Genomic DNA, 17,967 nt, shown 5'->3' with positions numbered 1-17,967 from the left:
AGGTTGTGATAGTAAACCTTGAATATTAAGTCCTCATCTATGGTATTGAAAAATCTTTTGTTTTTAATGTAATTTATCCATTGTTTAGACTTTTGGGGAGCTATTCATTAGTTATGGCATTTGATAATGATAATCTTCATTTTTAGCAAACACAAGTAGTGTTACTAAGTTATAAATATTGAATGTGCTTTTGGCACATGCCAAAACTGTTAGAAATTCAAGGTTACCCCTAACACTAAGTGTCCAAACTATACTTCTGAATCCCTTGGTCATGTGTGTGGAAATTGAGAAGATGCATACTGGAAGCTGGAGTCACATGGAATCTCTGCATGGAACTAAAGAATTGTAATTTGGCTAATGTTGAGTATTAGTCCTTCCCCCTACCAAAATCTTACATACTGTTAGAAGTTGGTACTTTTGTGACCCCATTGTGAAAATTCTCACAGTAGTAGGGTTTTGTATGAAAGAAAATAATCATTGTGAGAAATTGATAGATTGAGATTTAATTTGTACAAGGAAGACAAGGAATTAGGCTTTGGCAGAATTATATGGGGATCTGGCTTCATTTTCATACTTACCTTGTGTGAAGTCTGTTGAAGAAATTGAAGTTACGGTTTTCTGTATATTTTTTATGGGAGAGGTACTTAGGTTTATTCATTTATTTATCTTTGGAGGAGGTAACTAGGGGTTGAACCTGGGACCTCATGTATGCTAAGCATGCACTCTACCACTCGAGCTATACCCTCCTCCCATCTGTATTAATTTTAAATTTATTCTCTAGATGTGTTTGAGGATTTCATCTCTCCTACCACTGCTGCCCAGACACTTTTGTTTACAGCCTGTAGTAAGAGAAAAGAGGTAAGTTATTTAATGTGTGGATAACTTTTGCCTTAATATTTAAAATTTGTTCAGATAAGGATTGTTAAGATATCCAATAAAGAATTATTTTTCTCTTTTTATCTAGGTACTGCAAAAGACTATGGGATTTTGCTACCAGATTCTTACAGAACCAAATGCCGATCCTCGAAAAAAAGATGGAGCCCTGCATATGATTGGCTCTTTAGCTGAAATACTTTTGAAGGTATTTCTTCGTGTGTGTGTGCAATTAGTTTATTTTAATAACAACATCAATTGAGATACAACAGAAATGAGGTACAGTTCACATACCATACGATTTTCTGATTAAAAGCGTACAATTCAGTGGTTTTTCTTAAATTCACAGAATTGTGTGACCATCATCTCTAATTCCAAAGTGTTTTCGTCATCCCCAGAAGAAGCCCTTTTGGCAGTCGCTCCCCACCTTCTCACAAATCTCCCAGCCCTAGGTTATCTCTAATCTACTTTTTGTCTCCTCTATGGATTTGCCTATTCTGGGTACTTAATATAAATGGAATGATAAAACATGGTCCTTTATGAGCGGCTTCTCTGATTTAGCATAATTTCTTCAAAGTTCATGCATGTTGTGGCATGTGTCAATACTTCATTCCTTTTTATTGCCAAATAACATTCCATTGCATTGCTCTGCCCCATTTTATACGTTCATCAGTAGATGGACATTTGTTTCTACTTTTTGACTATTACGAACAATGGAGCTGTGAACGTTTGTGTACACAATTTTGTGTGAACATAGGTTTTCATTTCTCTTGGGTAATACGTCCCTAGGAATCAAATTGCTGATCATATTTTGAGAAACTGTTTGACTGTTTTCCAAAGTGGCTGTACTTTTTCGTATTTTCACTAGTAGTTTGCAAGGGTACCAGTTTCTGTGTCCTCAGCAACACTTACTATCTTTTTAAATTACAGCCATCCCATTTGGCGTCACTAGTATCTCATTGTGGTTTTGATTTACATTTCTCTGATGGCCAGTGATACTGAGAATCTTTATGTGCTTATTGGTCATTGTATATCTTTGGAGAAATGTCTGTTCAAATTTTTTGTCTATTTCTTAATTGGGTTATTTGTCTTTTTTATTGTTGAGTTGTTAAAGAGTTCTTTATAGATTCTAAATACTGGAAATTTTTCATAAACAGTTGATCCTTGACCAACACAGGTTTGAAATACCTGTCTGCCCATTCTTCTCTTAGTTTATAAAGAATAAATTAAAGGTCGTGGTTATTTGTTGTGCAGAAGGCTAGGAATCTTGAGTGAGTTCTCGGTACATTCAGGTTTTTGTTTTAGCTTTATATTTTTAAGTAATTTTAGACTTATAGAAAATTTGCAAGATAGTTCCCATTACTTTTCACCTAGCTTCCCCTAACGTTAACATCTTAGATAGGCATGCCACAATTCTCAAAACCGGTAAATTAATATTGATATGATACTGTTGACCTAATCTAAAAACTCCTTTCACATTTTATAAGATTTCCTACTAATGTTCTTTTTTTGGTCCCTGATCCAGTCCAGAATCCCACATTGCATTGGTTGTCATGTTTCATTAGTCGTCTTCATTTTTTAAAGTGTTTATCAGTTTTTAAAGTTGATTTAATATGCAAATCAAGGAACTCTTCCTAAAAGCTTGTTACCATTTAGAAAATACCCTGCTTTAAGATTTATGAGAGTATCTTTAGATACTCAGATCATTACCATGAAAGCAGGATATTTCTCAGTCTATGTTGTATTCTTTTAGAACCTTTCTGGAGAGGAAAGTTTTATAAGAAAAAATGTTTTATAAGATGAGAAATAAAATTAACCATTCTTGCATTACTTAAACACCATGGATGTTAAGATTTGGCGTAATTGCTTTCCAACAAACAATTAAAAGGGTAAAAAAATGTATTCAGTTGTTTTTAATGTTTGAGAATGAGAAAATCAAATATGGGTCTTGGGGTTCAAAATTCCAGAATAAATGTATGTTTTGACATCAGCTGTCATATTTAAAAACTGTGTATCTATTTGGTATTTGAGATGATTATATTTGGAACTTTTTTTATTACTGTTTTTGCAGAAAAAGATCTACAAAGATCAGATGGAATACATGTTGCAGAATCATGTATTTCCTCTCTTCAGCAGTGAACTAGGCTACATGAGAGCGAGGGTATGTGTTAAAGCTATGTTGATTTATGTATTTATGTCTTGTAATCCATGACTGTTTATGTGGACTTTTATGTGGAACTTTTTAATGTTCACTTTAAAGCCATCTTTCATTCTAGTTTTCTGTTTTGTGTGTCTTTAAATGGCTGCTCATAAGGTGTGCATAGTTTTCGTCTGTGTCTGATAGCAGTGTCTGTCTGTGTTTTGCATTCAGATCTTGCTATCCACACAAACGTGATGCAGCCAAAGAGTAAGTTGGGATCATAGTACTGGTCTAGTGTTATGTCTTTGGACATTATCTACCACTGGCCAGCCTCCAAATTCTCACACACATTACTTTGGGAATAGAGATATTGTTGCGTGGGGAGATTTAGTAAGATACCTATAGTAACTCACTGCATTTTTTTAAAAAAAGGCTTGCTGGGTCCTTCACTATTTTTGTGAAGTAAAGTTCAAAAGTGACCAGAACCTGCGAACAGCCCTAGAGCTGACACGAAGATGTCTGATTGATGATAGGGAAATGCCTGTTAAAGTGGAAGCCGCCATTGCACTTCAAGTGCTAATCAGCAATCAAGAGAAAGGTAAAGGATTTATATCTCAAAAGTAGTGCAATGTGCTTACACATAATTGTACAAGGCATAATTGTAGAAACTGGACACTTTTTATTTGAAACTATTTCTTGTTTGCTCTTTTGTATACATTATCAGGTTTTAAGGAGTTTTAGCTGTTTTAGCAAAAAGTTTTTTTCTTTTTCTCTTATAGCTAAAGAATACATCACACCATTCATTAGACCTGTCATGCAGGCTCTTCTTCATATTATAAGAGAAACAGAAAATGATGATCTTACCAATGTAATTCAGAAAATGATCTGCGAGTACAGTGAAGAAGTTACTCCTATTGCAGTAGAAATGACACAACATTTGGTATGTTACTTGAAGCAATCATTAATGCATTATTTTGCTTATAGCAAGTTATTTTCACAGAGCTTACAGTGAAATACTGTCAGGCAGTATTCTAAGCCCTTGAGATACATATGTATGTGTATGTATGAACTCATTTAATTCTCCCATAATCCTATGTGAGGAGTACTTCTATACTGAGAGAAAATGTGAGGTATAAAAAGGCTAAGTTACTTGCTCAAGCTACAGGTGTGGGGCTGAGATTCACACCTGAGCTGTATGCCTCTACGATGCATAGTTGTTAACTTGTATTCACGTTGCATCATGACTACCTTGTCTGTGTGGTCTGGGATGCTGTGGACCAACTTAAAGATGAAGTACAGATAATAATTATAAATAGATTTTTTAAATGAAATTTGTGTAAAAGGTTATTTTATAGTTGGCCTTTGTTAATTTTAATTGTACATAGCCCTAAACTTCTGAGAATTAACAATGTAAATTATTTAAGGATAATAGAAAGTATGGACATGTGCCCAACAATTCTCCATTCATATTCCCTATACAGTGATTTATTTGATGCAGTTTATATTCTTGTTAAACATTGAGGTTTCAAGAATCTAACTCTTGGTATTTGCTGTGGATATTTTTAAAAGTTGATTTTGAAATGGGTAAGGACATTTGAATAAACATAGTAGTGTTCATTAAATGAGTATATTGCATTTATAATAAGCTGATTATTATGACTCCTTATAACTAATAACTTTGCTCAGAATTTTTCAAAGTGATTGAGTTCTATGGCAACAAAAACCTTGGTGGCTAATAATATTAAGCACTTTTTATGCCTTGCCTCATTTAATCTTCACAGTATCTCTAAGATGTCAGGAAAAAGAGGTCAAGTAATCTGTTTAAGGTCACCTAGTAAGTGGTAGAGCAGTACCATAGATTATAGAGCCAAGGCTCTTAAGTAATAATTGATCTGAAAATGTTGATCAGTTGTGCTGTCCCAGTGAGAACACTTTAAAAATTAAAAGTTTTAGACAAAAATATGTTTGTACTGCTTTAATGGCAAACCTTAATTATCTTCTCTTGAATCTAGGCAATGACATTTAATCAAGTAATCCAGACTGGGCCAGATGAAGAAGGAAGTGATGACAAAGCAGTTACTGCTATGGGAATCCTGAATACCATCGACACACTTCTTAGTGTGGTTGAAGATCATAAAGAAGTAAGAAAATTATCCAATGTTGTAAAGGTTTTAGGGAATTTTAAGCCATTCTTCACTAACTGTTCTATACTTTTTGGAGGGCTCTGACTTAATATAATTCTCTGGTCATCTTACATACCTTGATTTTGCAATCTTGTAACTAGTACCTTTTTGTTAAAGGATATGATTGGTACCTTATAAATAATTTAAGATCCTTAGAAGGAATAGGGGGGAGGTGATAGCTCAGTGGTAGAGCACGTGCTTAGCATGCATGAGGTCCTGGGTTCAATCCCCAGTACCTCCGTTAAAAATAATAAATAAATAAACCTTGTTACCTCCCCCACAAGAAAAGTTTTAAAAATTTAGTTAATTAGAGGGAATAGGAAGGAGGTATTTGAATTACCATATTTTTACCTCAAGGTTCAGGATTTTGACTTCTTAGGATTGCCTTTTTCAGATCCAAAAGTGTGGTGATTCCTAAGAAAACATATTCTTTCTAGTTTTCCTTCTTAATAAAAAATATTTTTAAAAATTGGGGTCCGATACGCATAACATATACCACCTTAACCATTTCAAAGTGTGCAGTTCAGTGGTATTAAGTACATTCACATTCACCATCATCTTCCTAGTTTTCTTCTTTTACTGTTATCTTTTGGAAAGGTAAGAGAATTGTAATCATGAATTTTAAAAATGGAACTATTTAAAACATATAGGAAAACATAAGAACATAGAAAACTATAATCAATATCCCTTACCCACCACCTAAATTTATTAGATTTTAACATTTTATGGTATGTCTTTAGACTTCCAGTAAGAAAAAGTTTCAAATAGACATGATTGAAACCCTTGGGGCACCACTTCCTAATCTCATTTTCTTAATTCCTTCCCTTAGAAGTAAGCACTGTCCTTTAAATCCATAAATCATATATTTTCGGATTATCTACAAATTGCCTTTTGCAACATGAAATTTTTAGTTAACTATTTTTGTTCTAGATTATAATTGTAGACAGGTAGAAGCCATGAAGAACCCTATAGCTACCTTATGGTTAACAAATCATTGTTTACTGTATTTGAAGAGTTGAAAATACGTTGAATATATGTATTCGAAATGGATATCCTGCTTATATATCTCATTGTAATGATATTTCATTAAATTTCATTCCCAGATTGAGTCACACACAACTTAATAATATGGGTCATTTCAAAACAAAGGCTTAATGATTTCTTAACAGTATTGACTTTACATTTAAATGCATTAAGTTATTATATATTATTTAATAACTCATTCAGCCTGCTGCAATTCCACATGGTTTTTTTCTTTTCTTTTAGATAACCCAGCAGCTTGAGGGAATCTGCTTACAGGTCATTGGAACTGTTTTACAACAGCATGTCTTAGGTATATATCTCTGATTGTGCTAAGAATATACTGCTGTTTCATATCAGCAAGCATTGTCCTAACGACTCAATGTTCTCTTTTAGAATTCTATGAGGAGATTTTCTCTTTAGCACATAGTTTGACATGTCAACAAGTGTCACCGCAGATGTGGCAGCTACTACCTCTGGTATTTGAGGTTTTTCAGCAAGATGGCTTTGATTACTTTACAGGTAAGTCAAGGCATAGAAATACTGAAGCTCTCCCTTTGCCCCCCCTTTGTATTCGCTCTTAGTATGTCACTTTAACATACACTTTTGAATATTCTAAGTGCTTCATTAGGTAAGTTATCAGTAGCAATGAATACTCAAGGACGCACATAGCATTGATTTCCATTATACATTTTGATTTGGTTATCACTTGAGAGTTTTTCTTTAGCACATATCCTTACCCTCCTGCCCTTTGTCAGTTTTTCTTTGTATAATCTTATATTTAACTACTAGATATAAAGGAGTGTATTTTAATAATAGGTTCATTTTTACATTTAATTATAAATGAATAATTAAAGATGAATGTTAGGGACAAAACATTTAGATTTGCTTTTACTGAAATTTTTCAGAAACAAAGCACTTATGTTAGTAAAGATATTTAACTGATGCTTTTTATTAATACAGATATGATGCCTCTACTTCACAATTATGTAACAGTTGATACAGATACACTTCTGTCTGATACCAAGTATCTTGAAATGATATACAGTATGTGTAAAAAGGTAGGTCATTTTTTAGTTATATAAGACCAAATTATATTGTTTCTAATAGTTTGGAAATAGATACCTATACCACCTTTTCTATTCCAGAACACGTATCCTTAACACTTAGATTCGTCTAGTGCTAATGAGCATATGTAGTCCATGCTTTTATTTTTCACTAGGAACACTTTTGCCATCAACCGACTGCCTCTTCTTTCTGCTCCTCTTACCCTCCATTGTCAGTATTTTTTAGATACAGTGGTTGTCAACATGCTGTAGTCCAGAATGGCATTACAGGGGAGGTGTTTCGATTATGTAGAGAAGTATGACAAATAGATGAACAACTCCAAATCCTTATAGGTGCTTTAGATGATAGTCTGTACAATGAATATTGCAATTATTTGTATTAATTAGAATATCTTAAATATTTAGCAGCTGTAAACTGATTTAAAGGTTTTATGATACCTCCTTGCAATTTATATTTTGTGTTGATCAGGTTCTCACAGGAGTTGCAGGAGAAGATGCAGAGTGTCATGCAGCAAAATTGTTGGAGGTCATCATTCTGCAGTGCAAAGGGCGTGGCATTGACCAGGTGAGGATATTAATGATTCATGTTTGAGACTTCAGAGAGACTCTTCACTTCCACATTTTCTTTTCAGGCATTTGTTATATGTCTTTTCTATGTTTATGATGACACCTAGATACCGTTTTGAGGGGGGTAATTAGGTTTATTTATTTATTTATTTTTAATGGCAGAGACAACATTTTTCAATTGTTGGTTTAAAATTTAATGTTTAATAAATCAAATATTTAATATGTGTGGATATATGACTGGCAAGTTTTATGGCTACTAATTATGCAAGATAAGTTTTGACTTAAGACTTTTTTAATAGTATATCGTAAGGGTATTGTTTGCTACATTATCACTTTATAGTAAGATTTAATCATTACATTTCCATGGTCAGTTTCAATGGGAATTTTTTAATCCAACATAGTGTAAGTTTAATTAAGGCATACAATATGATGAGTTGATACATGTTTATATTACAAAATGATTACCACAGTAAGGTTAGTCAGGAATATTTTGAATCCATGGCTGCTATTGTGGTGAGTCTCTAATATTTCAGTGAAGACGGTTCTTTCCCTAAAATTAAATTCCCACTGAAATGCCTCAACAGTAAAGAATTATTGGATCACTTAATGGAAAAGGGGTTAGTTGAGGCAACAAGAAAGTTAATATGGGTAGAATAGTTAGGCTGCTGTTACTTACAATTTTGGAATATTTTGCTGTCTTTCTTGACAGTGTATTCCCTTGTTCGTGGAAGCAGCTTTAGAGAGACTGACAAGAGAGGTGAAGACAAGTGAACTTCGAACAATGTGCCTGCAAGTTGCCATTGCAGCTTTGTATTATAATCCACACCTACTTCTCAACACCTTAGAAAATCTTCGCTTCCCTAATAATGTTGAACCAGTCACAAATCATTTTATTACACAGTGGCTTAATGATGTTGATTGTTTCTTGGGGTAAGTGACATATATTGAATCTTTCTATATTTAACTTTGTACAGACTCTGCATTTTTTTTTTTTAAAAGGGAAAGGAAAACATCTTTCTTTTATTATATTTTAGGCTTCACGACAGAAAGATGTGTGTTCTGGGCCTTTGTGCTCTTATTGATATGGAACAAATACCACAAGTTTTAAATCAGGTTTCTGGACAGATTTTGCCAGCTTTTATTCTTTTATTTAATGGATTAAAAAGAGCATATGCCTGCCACGCGGAACACGAGAATGACAGTGAAGATGACGATGAAGCTGAAGATGATGATGAAACAGGTAAGGGATTTGCAGTGGAGGAAGCCAGGCTTATTAGCTGGTTAGAAATATCACTGGGCTTGTTTTTTTTAGCCCTTCTAAAGAATTGTAGCATCAGAGCCAAATGCTTTCTAGTTCGTTCAGGAACTTTCAGTTGTGTCCCCACCACATAAAGCAGTTGTAGGCATTCATGGGTTTTAGTGGTGGCAGGTTTTTAGTGTTGGCAAACATCTATCATCTCTTAGTTCTAAAACCTAGTTGTACCTCCACTATAAAATTAAGTTTAGATGTTGACTAATACATTTCACCTGTAAGGCACTGTAGGCTACAAGAGTGTAAATTGATACAGGATATTGATTGGTTAAGAGAAGTTATTGTAGTTGTTCAAAAATAAGATAACTGCCACCTTTTGTCTTTTTTCATTTACTGTCTAAGCCAGCCTTAAAAAAAGGATCTCAGAAAAGTTGCTCTGTGGATATAACAGAAACTGTGTTACTTTACTTTTGGTGTTTGTTTTGGTATATACTGTTAAGGCTCAGAGCACACTAAGTGCTGATTCTTTTATTACTATGTAGTCCTCAGAGTTGTGGCTAGTTTTCTTAGATTTCTGTGAGAATTTGTTTTTCTATTTATTGATGCCTTTGTATTTAAACACCATTTCCTGGAACTTTTCCTTGAATTTATTTGGTTGTGATTTATAATTTATCAACAGTTACCACTGTCTGTTGAGTAACAGAATATTTCAGTGTTGATAAGAGCAACTTTTTATGACTTGGCAGAGGAGCTGGGGAGTGATGAAGATGATATTGATGAAGATGGACAAGAATATTTGGAGATTCTGGCTAAGCAAGCGGGTGAAGATGGAGATGATGAAGATTGGGAAGAAGATGATGCTGAAGAAACTGCCCTGGAAGGCTACTCCACAATCATTGATGATGAAGATAACCCTGTTGATGAGTATCAGATATTTAAAGCTATATTTCAAAGTAAGTTAACTTGTTATATGTAATTCCTATGGCTCCGTATGATTCACTTTCCTGAACTAATCTGTTCTTGTTTTAACATGTCTGCCTCTTAAAAGGAGGGATTTTTGGGTATATCAAACCCAAGCTAGAATGTGATTTAGAATTGTTAGGCAAAGTAACCAAAGTTATTTCTTCTGTTACCTTAAAGATTCGTGGTATTTTCCTTAACCTATTTTACTTTAATTTAGATTATAATTTTGAAATATGCACATTATAGGAAAAATTGTATAGTTCAAAAAGTTTATACAATGACAGTTTCTCTCCCACTTCTGATTTCCTGCCTCCTAGCTTTCCCAAGGAATATCTACTCCTGTATCTGTTTCTTGTGTTTATGTATTTGTGTATCTCCACCCCACCCTCCACCCCCGACCCCGGGCCAAACCCATCCTTACCTGTCTGAGAACTTGAGAACTTACAACATTAATGATCTTGGAATACCTTTTCTTTTTTCCTGTGTCACAGTTTGTGGCTATTAAATACTAGGTGGCAGTTTGTTTTACCATTATTTACTTGGATTTCAACAAAATGTAGTATCTGTGTTGTATCACCCAGCTTAAGAAATTAAAATTGGTGCTATATTTGAAGATCCTTTCCCTCCAGAGTTAACTATTGTGCTATTTGTCATTCCTGTGCATTATGAACTTTGATGTAGAATAAATTCTCTGATAACCAAAGCATTAGTTTTCCAAGCCCATGACAAAGCAACTTTGATGCACAGTTGCAGAAATGCAAGGAATGCTTTCTGAACTACATGGCAGGCCACAAGAATTGATTGAGGTGCCAAGAACTACTGACTGGCTTTTGCCCATGACTTTGTATCTTGTGGACTTAAACACATGTTCATCCCTAAGGGATGGTTTATAATGGAGGGCTCATGCACAGTAAATGCAATAAAGTAGAAGTAGAAAATCATGAGGAAGTCAGTTTTCATTCTTGGAATTACTCTGTAAAAAAGTATTCTTCTGTGGAAAGCCTTTATAGAGAACATTTTCTCTCTGTCCTTCACCACACACACCCTTTTATACAGTTACTTAATTGAAATAGAGAAATACATGGTCAGACTTGCTACCATTATCTATCAATGTATCCATTGCATGTTCTCATGAAACATGAGATTTTAACACCTGGTCTTGTAACAGGCTGGGAAAATTTATCCCTTCACCACAGATTGAGCTTGACCATTATTTAATCTATAGTATAAAAATGTGTAAGCATTTTAATTTTAACTGAAGTACTGTAGAGCTGCCTTTACCTATGGAAAGACAGTCGTACATGTATTTAAGAAAGGTTTTTGAATGGGTAATAAAAAAAAAAAGGCATTTATTTTGTACCATTCACCCCTTGCATCTACTTAATGCTTCTGATTTTTGTTTTTTAATTTAGGGATTTGAGAATTCTATCCAGAGTAGTCTTGTTCATTTTCAAGCTGCTTTAACTCTGAATCTTTTAAGGGATTCAGTTAATTTTATTTCTAAAGTTTCTCCAGCTTGTTACTTATTATATAAGAACTAGTTTAGGTCCTAAATCCTTATTTACTGAGATAATTATGATAATGATTAGATTTTTGAGGCCAAACCAGACACTCCCCCACTCACCCCGTGTATTTTGTTTCACAGGTAACTTAAAATACCTTAAATTATTTTATTGAGAAAATATAAACTAGACCAGAATTTCAGTACTGGAGGTAGAATAGAGGGAACAGAATAGAACTACCAGGACTTTCTTATTGTCACCCTTTTTTCTCTGTTTCTTTTTGATAGCTATACAAAATCGTAATCCTGTGTGGTATCAGGCTCTGACTCACGGTCTTAATGAAGAACAGAGAAAACAGTTACAGGATATAGCAACTCTAGCCGATCAAAGAAGAGCAGCCCATGGTATGTTAATTGACCACAACCTCTGTTAAATGCAATTAATGACTTGATACAGCTTTAAAATTTTATAATAAATGATTTTAAATTATATAAAAGCTACAATTGTTGCAGTTGATATGAAATTCACTCTTAATCTGCAGGTATGAAAAAACAAATTTTGGTTTTGGTCACAATTTACTGATTTTAAGTGTAGTTGAAGACTAGTTTCAGCATGCTTTATTTTAATAAGGTTGCTAAAGCTCATGGGGTCAGTTTGATAGTAAAAACAATTCTATTAAAAGTGTAAATTGAAAGTTACGAAAAAGGCAGTTTCTTAGAAGTACATTAAAGACATGTATCGTTTCTTTTCATCATTAAACATTTCAGTTTGTTTTTTAGACCAGGACATTTTAGATTACACAAAGCCTAAATGTTTTTTCTATAGGTCTTAATATGTGGGTCAAACTAGTTTAATATTCAAAAGGGGGCCTCCTTATAAATCATACACAGCTTAGGTTAATTAGCTGATATTATCTTTGGAGATTGGATCCTGCTGATTCAGTATTTGACTCAAAATAGAGTAATGAAAAAAAAGTTTTTTAAGACAATGGCAAGTGAAAATTGGTTAAGAAGTCTTCAACAAGAGAGTTCATCTTCTCTACATAATATACTCCTCCCTTTCTCCGTATACATTTGGAGGAAGAACAGAGGCCAAGGTTTAGAACTTCCTAGCTGATATTGGTGGTTAAGCTATTGTTAATGTCTGCCAGTTCTTTCTGTTCTCCAAAGTAGTAAGATGACCAAATGCTCTTTTAAACTTTTATTTGTTTTCTAGAATCCAAAATGATTGAGAAGCATGGAGGATACAAATTCAGTGCTCCAGTTGTGCCAAGTTCTTTCAATTTTGGAGGCCCGGCACCAGGGATGAATTGAGTTATCACTTTCTTTCCTGCAGTGTGATTGTAGTGAAGAGCTTGTGTTCCTCCTAGTAGTGGTTCCAGAACTGGTTCATGTTATCTACTCTAAACTAATTGATCAATAGATGGACAAAGAAAACCCAGGAGGTGGGACCTGATCATGCAACTTGGCACTGAAAATGAAACGAGAGGGATTTTGGGGGGAGGGAGTTAATGTGGGTATTTTCTTTATTTTTTGAAGAAAGTAAGATTCTGACTGAAAGTTCAGGTGACACTGTGGAAATCTGCAACAAGAGGGGATGTCATGAAGGCAGCTTTTCTTTTTCTGAGGAAAAAATAGGCATGGGCTACAGGACTATTTAAAATGTCTCATTTACAGTATAAGCTCAAAGGTAGATGTAATTTTTACACCTATGAGTATTTGTCCGATTTCTGTCTCTTCCACACCATTGGGTATCTATTCTTTATATGTAAATAAGGTAATTGATAGCCTTATTCAACCTTCATCATTTTCATTCATCAACGATGGTTCCTATGTAGATTATTGGACATTTATTGTAGCACTACATAACTGATTAAAAAAAATCTGTAAATGAATTAGCACTTTCATATTGAAACAAGCCTGCTAGCCTATGTATAAAATAGCAAAATGTTTGCTGTTTATAAAAAGATGGGATGTAATGGGGCGGGGGGGCGGGGGTAATTTCAAGTTATTAATTTAAAAATGAACTAGCAGTTTTGTACCTGGTGACTTTGTGGTGCACTCACCTCTGATAGTGACTTGAATTCGGTGTGTTAAAAGGGGTTAGTGATATTCCATTGCTGCTAAAAAATGGCAATTCCCTCTTTGTCCTGTTTTTTCTTAAAGCTCTCAGTGTACAAGGGATATTTGGATACAAGACCTTACTGTAACAAATAGGAAAGGTGATATTTGAAGCATGTAAATTGGATATAAAGTTCTACTCTTAAAGAGTTGATCAAAGAGTATGGCTAAAAATCTATATATGCAATCTATTAAAAGAACTTAATTCGGCTATTATGTCTTGATTCGATTGCAGTTTTTTCTGAATTGTAAATTTTTTCCTCATGGATCTGTTTATCCTGTACCTAGAAAGTACAAAATGCACACTTATAAAATTTGACATTTAACACCTCCTCCTCCTTCCTCATCTACTCTACCCCTCTTGTTGATTGTGGTATCTCATCTTAAATAGATAGGCTGAAGGCACACGGTTCCCTCCAAAAACCACTATTGATACCACTGCAAAACAAGCCAGCAACAAGACAATGTAGAGAGGTTGGCTTGCTTCCCTCTCTCCTAACTGCATGTTCAAAAATAAGCCTTTATTTATCTTAAACATCTGTCAGATGATTCATACATTGGGTTATTTTTTTATATACATGTATACACACAATATTTCAAATTGAAAGCAAACATCTCAGTGGATTCAAAACTATTAAGTGCTGTTGTCTATAACAGACTAGAAAATTTATAACTGTAAAAATGAAACAGATACACATTATTTAAAATGCATAATGAAGAAAACCCATTGGTGGTGTGTTTTTCTTGTATGCCAATAATTAAGCCACTACTGTTGGCACTGTTTGGTTTTCTATTTTAACACTGAAGGAGTGAAAGTATTTCCTATATTTATGAATTTACTATGAAAATCTTGGCAAAAAAAGAAAAAAAAGTGTCTGTCTAAAATGTGTGGGTGAAAACTGTTAATCAAGTGTGTTTCTACTTTTTTCCCCCCAAGTTGGACACCATCTGTATACCCTAGGTTGTTTCAGGGGATTTCACTATTATATAAAGATCAATAAAATTAAAATGGAGTAGTTGTATATATGCAACATTGTGTACAGAGGGGAGATATTGAATAGTATTAAACATTTTTGTCTTCCTTTATCTTTTATCCCCTACCTGATATCTAGTCTACTTTTTTAAATTTCAGACTTCACTGCTCTTTGAATTGGTAATTCCAATTTTCACATTGTTATTGGAAAACCATATCTAATAAAGGTTTTAGTTACTCCCACGCACAGTATGAAAATTCTCGTTTGCTGAGGTTTTGTTTCAAGAAAATGTATTGGCATGTCTTTGAGAACAAGTTTTATTGTCTCTGTCGTACAATCCAAACTAATATCCGTTTATGGATTTTGATTGAAATTAAAGACCTTCAAATTAAACTATATTTAATATTAAATATTGTTCAAATGGTAGTTTCTAATGCATCAAATATATACCTGTTATTTTCAGTACTTCCTTAAAAATCAAATTAGAGTCTCTTATAGATTATGGATCTCGGAATATTGTGTCTAAATAAGATTATAGGACTTTTGGATAACTTTTTGAGAATAGTATTTACAAATTTGTAGTTAGTTGCAATGTAGATTTTATTTATTTAACATACAGCCTTTCCCATAGTTTCACTAACCTATAACTTTTTTTTTTAAATTTATACTACAAATTAATTCTGGTTTTATTGGGTTTGTCTTTTTTAATGGCTGACATTAGCATAAAATCTTCACTTTTTTGTAAACTTAAGCCATCCTTTTTAAAAAAAGCCCTTTCTTTGTCAGTATTAAATAAAGGAAGTTAATGTGTTTCTCTGCAGGTAACAGAATGGTGATTACTAATCTACACACTTTATGAAGATAGTGACTGCTATGCTTACCTCTGGAAGGGAACAGAGTGTAAAGAAGGGGTGGCCAAACCCCAGCCCTATGGCTGTATGCTGCTATTCAGTCCCAGCCAGATGTGGTCCCTGAAGCAAGCATGAAGAAAGTCATTAGGAATTGTATTAATACAAACCATGTTTTGGGGAAGATCTAGCACAGTGACTTAAGCATAGTAGGCATTCCGTAAGTGTTTGTAAAATGAATGACTTAAAATTACTTTAAAACGTATTTGTTATAAAAATGTCAGTTCTGTTCAATATAATTTTAAATTTTGGTTAATATTATTTGTGACTACCAATATCACTCCTGAATTCTAGGTTTTCCCCTTGATGAGGTTGGCCACCCTTGCCATAATAGCGTTTCACACTTTGGTGCATGTGGTTCTTACAAAGGGTAACTTAGGTACCCAGCTAGAAATCTAGGATTTTATTATTATGGCAGGAATAAATATCTTTTAAGTAACTTTTTTTGAGAGCTAATTCCCCCTCCATGTTTTTTAAAGCTCAGGTAATAATGCCTTTATGTACTTAGATTCTGCTTTCATGTATATATAAATTGAAATTTGTCAATTACACTTGGTTTTTTAATGCTATATGTATTTTTAAATGATTTCCCTTTTTTTTGAATGCTATATTTAAATGCTTCCTATCATCAGTCTTTTAAATTTAACATCCTTTTAGTAAACTCAGACTAGAAATACAAAGCAACTTCCTCAACCTGAAAAAAAGGCATCTACCTAAAGCTAATGGACCTAATGATGAAAGACTAAAAACTTTTCCCCCCTAAGATCAAGAACCATACAAGCATGCTCCCTTTTGCCACTTCTGTTTAGCATTGTACATGAGGGTTTAGCCAGGGCAGTTAGGCAAGAAGAGGGAATAAAAGACATCCAGATCAGAAAGGAGGAAGTAATACTGTATTCATAGATTACATGATCTCACAGAAAACCTTAAAGAATCCACACACACAAAGAGCTAATGACTTCATCAAGGTTATAAGACGTAAGATCAATATACAAAAATCAGTTTTATTTCTATACAGCAGCAATGAAATAAAAGTGAAATTAAGAAAATTTCATTTACAATAGTGTCCAAAAAATTCTTAAGAATAAATTTAACAAAAGTGAAAAACTTACACTCCGAAAACTACAAAACATCTAGAAGGAAAGATACCCGTGTTCATAAATTATAAGACACTACTATTGTGAAGATGGCAATATTCCCCAAATTGACCTGCAGATTCAGTGTAATTCCTGCAAAATCCCAGCTTACTTCTTTTGCAGGAATTGACAAACTGATCCTAAAGTTTGTATGGAAACACGAGGGACTCAGAATAGTCAAAACCATCTTGGAAGCAAACATGATTTAATAATAACAATAGTACTGGTAAGGATAGATACCTTATATTGACCAATGGGATAAAGTTGAGAGTCCAGAAATAAACCCTTAAATTTACAGTCAACTGATTTTCAGCAAAGATGCCAAGACCAATGCAGGAATGAATCTTCAACAAATGGTTCTGAGACAGCTGGGAATTTACATGCAAAAACATGTAGTTGGACCTTTAACACTATACAAAAAGTAATTCAAAATGGTTTAAAGATTTAAATACAAGGTCTCAAATTCTTAGGAAAAATATAGGCATAAATCATGACTGAATTAGGCAACAGTTTCTTGGATATAACAGCAAAGAACAAGCAACAAGAGGAAAAATAGATGACTTGGGCTTCATCAAAACTTGCAACTTTGTGCTTCAAAGGACACTTTCCAGAAAGTAAAAACGAGAATGGGAGAAAATAATTTGCAAATCTTGAGTATATAAAGAACTCTTAGAACTCAACAACAAAAAAACAATTTAAAAATGGGGAAGAATCCAAGTAGACATTTCTCGAAAGAAATAAATGGCCAGTATCAGGAAACAAAAATGCTTAACATTACTAGTCACTAGGGAAATGCAAATCAGAATTCATGATGAGGTACCATTTTGTACTTAGTAGCATGTCTATAATCAAGATGGACAATTACAAGTATTAGGAAGTATAGAAATTGAAACCCTCATACATTGCTGATGGCATATAAAATCTTTGTTTTGTGTAAAAGTGGCAGTTCCTCAAAAGGTTGAGAAGTTTCACCTAGCAATTCCACTCCCAGATATCCAAGAGAAATGAAACATGTCCACAAGAGAACTTGTACACAATTGTTCATACTAGCAGCATAGCCAAAAGGAGGAAACAACTCAAACATCCATCAGTTGGTGCATGGATAAACAAAATGCGGTATAGCTATACTGTAAGATACTTGGCAATAAAAAGGAATGTAGTTACATGCTACATGGATGTGCCTTGAAAACAAAGAAGTCAGACACAGGATTCCATTTATATGAAATGTATAGAATTAGCAAATCAATAGGTTGGTGGTCGCT

At 33.8% G+C, this 17,967-nt stretch overlaps 1 protein-coding gene and 1 non-coding gene across 2 annotated transcripts in view; both read left to right on the top strand.

Moving 5' to 3' along the window:
* The window catches only part of IPO7 (importin 7), a 39,542-nt gene extending 24,639 nt beyond the window's left edge, over positions 1–14,903 (top strand). Inside the window, exons 11-25 of the mRNA XM_010964884.3 lie at positions 782–858; positions 965–1,081; positions 2,945–3,034; positions 3,446–3,611; positions 3,793–3,953; positions 5,026–5,154; positions 6,463–6,529; positions 6,613–6,738; positions 7,180–7,277; positions 7,753–7,848; positions 8,560–8,780; positions 8,885–9,090; positions 9,849–10,055; positions 11,855–11,971; positions 12,783–14,903. Of these exons, the coding sequence (XP_010963186.1) occupies positions 782–858; positions 965–1,081; positions 2,945–3,034; positions 3,446–3,611; positions 3,793–3,953; positions 5,026–5,154; positions 6,463–6,529; positions 6,613–6,738; positions 7,180–7,277; positions 7,753–7,848; positions 8,560–8,780; positions 8,885–9,090; positions 9,849–10,055; positions 11,855–11,971; positions 12,783–12,880 (1,976 nt within the window). The 3' untranslated portion in view covers positions 12,881–14,903. The remainder of the gene's footprint in view (positions 1–781; positions 859–964; positions 1,082–2,944; positions 3,035–3,445; positions 3,612–3,792; positions 3,954–5,025; positions 5,155–6,462; positions 6,530–6,612; positions 6,739–7,179; positions 7,278–7,752; positions 7,849–8,559; positions 8,781–8,884; positions 9,091–9,848; positions 10,056–11,854; positions 11,972–12,782) is intronic.
* On the top strand, positions 3,180–3,364 carry LOC123619637 (small nucleolar RNA SNORA23). The gene has a single exon (XR_006728317.1). It is a non-coding gene; the product is annotated as a small nucleolar RNA SNORA23 (small nucleolar RNA).
* Positions 14,904–17,967: the final 3,064 nt, after the last annotated feature.

This window comes from Camelus bactrianus, chromosome 10 (assembly GCF_048773025.1).
Source record: "Camelus bactrianus isolate YW-2024 breed Bactrian camel chromosome 10, ASM4877302v1, whole genome shotgun sequence".
Classification (NCBI taxonomy): Eukaryota; Metazoa; Chordata; class Mammalia; order Artiodactyla; family Camelidae; genus Camelus; species Camelus bactrianus.
Note: the sequence above shows the minus strand (reverse complement) of the source record. Positions and strands in the feature narration are given on the sequence as shown.